Raw genomic sequence first — 5,513 nt, forward strand, 5'->3', positions numbered from 1 at the left:
TATATATATATATATATATATATATATATATATATATTTCTATGCATGTATATGTATATGTCTGAATAACTAAACATCACGAACAATCTGAATATAATAGATTTTTTAGATGTTTTCTTCATCATATTCAATTAGACATTATAATTTCCAGTCGATAATGATAACCTCGTTTCTAACAAAATATACATTTTTTAAAACTTTACATCTATTTTATAATATTTTTTCAATGTGACATTAATATTGATACTAAAATTATTTAATTTTCAGCATTAAATGAAATATTTCAGGTTCACTCATGTGAGCCAAAATTACTTTGCCCTGAAACCTTGCAATATTACACAGGTAGTCGTGCAGACAACTGTCGGTACATAATATTTTATTAACTTTTTTACTATTTATACCTCTTCTAATAATTATATTTGATTTTAATTTCCATAAACAATGATACCATCAAACGCTAATCATAAATATTTTTCTCTGACAGTGGAACTCGACTAAAAATTGTTTGGTAGTGTGTCTTCAAAACTAAATCCACCAGATTAATTTCAGTGAGATATTAAAGGCGGAATCGATAAAAGACATACTAGTTAAGCAGAGTGATTGCTCTAATCGGTTCTATCCCGCCACTTTAGCCAACATTTTTAATTAATATTTCGGTGACAAATGTCACAATAAGATTATATCGGAGAAAGTATTGTAATAAGGCTATCGCTGTACATATAATGTCCTCCACTGTCATGCTCCATAATTATTTAATACAACGTTAATTCCCAGCATAGGTATAAATCAAATAATTTAAAGCAGTAGTCCTTAAACTTTTCCCCTCAGGCCCACATTTGCTACGATCACACACTGAAATTGAAAATGTCGATGAGAAATAAAATATTTACAAAATCTGGCAGAAAATAGAAAATATGTTTAATGATTACAATGCTATTGATGTCTTACTATCAGCTTGTCTAACTCAACTTTCAAATCTTGGTTCAATTTCAGGCGCAAATCTTCTCTTTTTCATTTTGTAAAACATTTCACTTATTTGTCAGCATATCATTTACAGCAGAAAGTCCTGCCTCAACCAGCCAGATGGTAGGAAACCATACTACGAATAGAACAGCTTTTCAAAGGGCAGGGATAGAATGATTTTACTTCCAGCCATTCCATCAATCCTTCCTTTTCAAGTCTCCCCATCAATGGATTGCTTTCTGACAGCTAAACACCCTCAAACGGAGCCCATCTTCCTTGAGAAAAAGTACTTCATTTTCAGGCTGTAATGAGTACAACTCGATGCTGGTGCGACCTTCTATTGGTCCATCTGTCTCATCCTTTGTTTTCTGTTGAGGGATCTTTGGGAAGGCCATGATTATCTGCTTTGTTTACATCCGACTGTAATTATGTAGGCACCAAACGTAAATTAATGAAAGCATGATACATATTTCTATGCCATATAAAGTAGCACGTGACAGCTGGATGCGTTATATTTATTACCAACTTTATTAAGTCTTCTTTTCTAAAATATTATTTACTGCTTTGCATTTACCTTTCAGATTCTATTACGAATATGAATTATGTGCTGTAAAAAAACGTTGGATTTGTGCTCAAAAGTATCTTGAAGAATATAAGACCTATAACTGCGCTCGTAAGACATTTTGAGTATAACACTGTGGAAGGCGAATTTTGGCCTTGGGTGGCGACTGCTATTTCGTATTTGCTTACTCTTAGAATGTTTGAAAATGGGCTAATATTTCCTTCAAACTTTGCTTTTCTTAAGATATTTATTCAAACCCCAAAGAATCTGTCTCAAGACATGGCGATCTCCAACTACTCATGTTCATGTAACAAGTTACCCTGCTCGAGTCGCGACGTCAAAAGCTCGGTTTTGGAATTTGGCAGACAATGACCTCTCAACAGGTCACTGAGGCCTTCTTGGTTGGGTGTAATATGGGTTTATCGCTTCAGCTGCAACTCTGTAATCTGGATTAAAGACTTCATCCTCTTTTATATGTGCTGCTCTCTTCTGAAGATTGCTGCTCTCTCTCTTTTTGCAGGAATGGGAACGAGGAGCTCAGGGAAGTGTGACACTGGAGTGATGGTTGAGAGAAGGTTTCGATATATGATAGCAATTGCATTCTAGTTAGATCAATATTTGGAAGGGTCCGCCATGCAAATGATGCAATCGCTTAGGTGTTCAGTTAGTTCCCTCCAAATTCCTAGGATTGTTAGTTTCATGACTATTTCACACTCTGCACCATCCTGCAACATAGCGAAAAAAACAAAAACCCAAGAAGAATGTGCATAAAAATACAAATACATTTCACCTAGTGTGGGTTTGGTCAGTAAGTGTTTCAATAACACTGGTTAAAAAATAATAAAACTAAAAATACATCAAAATTAGAAAAATTCCAAAACTTTTACACTTAAGAATTCCACCATCAGAATATGTAGAATTTCCATCCGACCTTCTACAGTTCTTTTGCATAGTTCGCAGGTGAAATGAGGCGCCCAGGGTTTGCCTTGATCCTCAACAAGTATTCCGAAATATGCCTCACACATTTTAGCAGATGATGCCAGAGAGCAGATTATTGTTTTTGCATTGATAGATTCGCCACAGACAAAGCAAAATGCGTCTGTCGGATGTTTACAGCTACTTGATGCCATCTGTAACGAATGTATTTATCAATGACGATTTGTGTTCACGTGGACACGTTTTGTTTACGACTCCGCACCTTAGTAGAACGGCAAAAGAGGTTGAACGACTATCAGCCACTGAAAAATAATATGTACTGGAGTCGATTTCTCCTGCTAAATCCTAAAGGTAGTGCTGAAGCATGACTGCAATTCAATGCCTGAAACAAAATAATTTTATTATTTTAAAATGAATCTAATTTTCTAAACACGCTCTTTTATATCTATTCTAGCTACAGCTTCGCCGCAACCCAAATATCATTCTTCAGCCTGTTTTACATCGCCTTACAGCATTTTACCAATTCTCATTCTACCAATATTGGTGTGAAGCAATTCGAAGTCAGCTGAAAAAAAATGTATCTATTGTGAGACTATTTATAAAAAAATAACCAATTAATGTTTTCTCTGACTAAATCATTTTCAGAATGAATATATGACGCAGAATTTACATTTATATGGCACTAGCTAAAACACCCATCATTGACTGGGTTGAAAAAACAAAAACTACCAAAGTTTACTATGAATATTGAAAGTTATTCACTTATTGAGCATATATAAGAATTGGCTATTAACTTATTTATTGAACTTAAGTATTACAACAAACAAAAATACAAATAGCTTTTCTTAGGCGAATAGCCTGGTGGCTCGAAGATATAAATATAAAACGAATAAAAACAATATGATAATGCTATTAAACTTCACACGAATTTAATAGGATGTCTCTGTGAGTAGCATACATCTTCGTACACATAGAATAATGAAGGAGAGAACTGAAGATCAAACATCGTAAAACGTGAAAAATAGACCATAAATGAATTTCTGATTTTACTTGTTTTCCCAGAACTTTCCTTTAGTTTTGTTGTGTCTGGGGTGCGTCATTCCGTTTTGATGCATTATTCACACTCACCATTTCTATTTCCACTCATTTATTATTTTTTCTTCTAAAATTTTCGTTGCTTCTCGCAACGTCTTTAACAATTGCTGGCACTCTCCGTTATCGGAGCTGCGTTTCTTTTTGTTTGATTGTTTCGTTTGTGTACAAGTGTCAGCGTGCATGTATACACACACATGCATGTATGTATGTAATTATGCAAGTATGTATCTATGTGTGGGTGTATGGGTGTTTTTGTACATATGTATGTATGCATTTTGCATATTCATGTGTCTGTGTGTATGTATGTAAACCCCCCTTAGGCCGGGCATTTTTTTGTGGGGACAACGTTACGTGCAATATTTTGGAAAAGGCCCACAACTTCCTCAGAGAAGTACTTAGAGACTCGGGACCACTTCCCTTGTCTTCTACGGAATATTTTACACAAGAATTAACTTTTACTTTTTATGTAGATGCTGTAGCCTTTCTTCCTAAAAATCGACAAATACACACAAATGTTCATCTTTATTATATAAAGTATCTCTGCATCACTAATATTCTGTAGTGACAGTGTAAAATAATGTTCATCTCCTTTAGTTACGATGTAATATATCATTGTAATAAATGTTAAGATGACAGATTAATACTGACTTTACTATCACATTCATGTTATGACCTTTATTATTCTATCACTAATACGTCTCTGCGTTATGAATATCAGTGAAAAAAGTAATATTTAATCTCTAAGTAGAAACGTTATATATCTCCATAACAAGTCTTATGACATGTTAAGAACAATCTTACTATCATATTTGTCGTATGACAATGGAATTGGTTGCCAATAGCTTTGACAAATGTGAAGTAATTGTCAGTTTAAACTTGTCTGTAGCGATTTCACCATCAAAATTAATTTCGCGAAAGCTATATAAAATAACGTTTTTATTCTTTAGTTCTCGTTGCAGTTCATATACTACACAGTAATCAATTCTTAAATTACGGCGAACATAAAGTGAAAAACTTGTACCGATAAAGAAAATTCTAACTTGAATTATTAATTGTAATAACAATTCTTATAGCATTGAAAAATAACAAACTTGTACGAGGACGAACTAATGTCCATTTAAAGGATATTGTCTTAGTATCATGAAAATATACCTACGTGTCTGTGTTTATGTGTGTGCTTGTATGTGTATGTGTAGGCGTACGATTTAGCGTGTAAAGACAAAATATCGGAATAATATTTAGGTTTGAGTAGTGCAATGAAAAGGAAATGAAAAAGCTAGATGAGGGGAAATTTAACGTGTAAAAAGAGTTGGTCGTTCTCGACTGAAAAGAATTATAGGAAAAAGGTAGGCTAGCGTAGAAAGAAGATTAGGTATATTAATTACTTATTGATAATGTGGGTTGGGGTACGCTAGCGTAGGACAATGTTTTTTGAATAAAAAAGACAGAACATGCATGATAATCGACAAATCATGTTCCAGTGACAACAGGATCAAAGAGAAGGAAGAAAAACTGAACAACTATTTTGCAGGAGGGGACTAGTCGATCACATTGACATCAGTGTTTCATTGGTACTTAATTTATCGACCTCGAAAGGATGAAAAGCAAAGTCGACCTCGGCGGAATTTGAACTCAGAATGTATCGACGGGCAAAATACCGGTAAGCATTTCGTCCGGCATGCTAATGATTCTGCCTGCTAACCGGTTTAGATAGTAGTAGTAGTAGTAGTAGTAGTAGTAGTAGTAGTAGTAGTAGTAGTAGTAGTAGTAATAATAATAATAATAATAATAATAATAATAATAATAATAATAATAATAATATACTGAGGTAAGAAATGTAAAATGAAAAGAGACAGATTAAATTATAAACACATAAAATTGATATTGGGATATCTATCTACCAACAATAAAATATAACAGAAGCATAGAAAAAACATTTATATATATATATATATAT

General features: G+C 33.6%; 1 protein-coding gene across 3 annotated transcripts in view; it reads left to right on the plus strand.

The window, feature by feature from the left end:
• Window positions 1-3,079, plus strand: part of LOC106874739 (uncharacterized) — an 18,084-nt gene extending 15,005 nt beyond the window's left edge. For all 3 annotated transcript variants that reach the window (XM_014922574.2, XM_052974440.1, XM_014922575.2), the window contains 3 exons: window positions 268-364; window positions 1,545-1,636; window positions 2,916-3,079. In XM_014922574.2, coding sequence (XP_014778060.1) covers window positions 268-364; window positions 1,545-1,636; window positions 2,916-3,010 — 284 coding nt within the window. In that variant the 3' untranslated portion in view covers window positions 3,011-3,079. The remainder of the gene's footprint in view (window positions 1-267; window positions 365-1,544; window positions 1,637-2,915) is intronic.
• The last annotated feature ends 2,434 nt before the right edge of the window (window positions 3,080-5,513 follow it).

This window comes from Octopus bimaculoides, chromosome 18 (genome assembly GCF_001194135.2).
Source record: "Octopus bimaculoides isolate UCB-OBI-ISO-001 chromosome 18, ASM119413v2, whole genome shotgun sequence".
Lineage (NCBI taxonomy): Eukaryota > Metazoa > Mollusca > Cephalopoda > Octopoda > Octopodidae > Octopus > Octopus bimaculoides.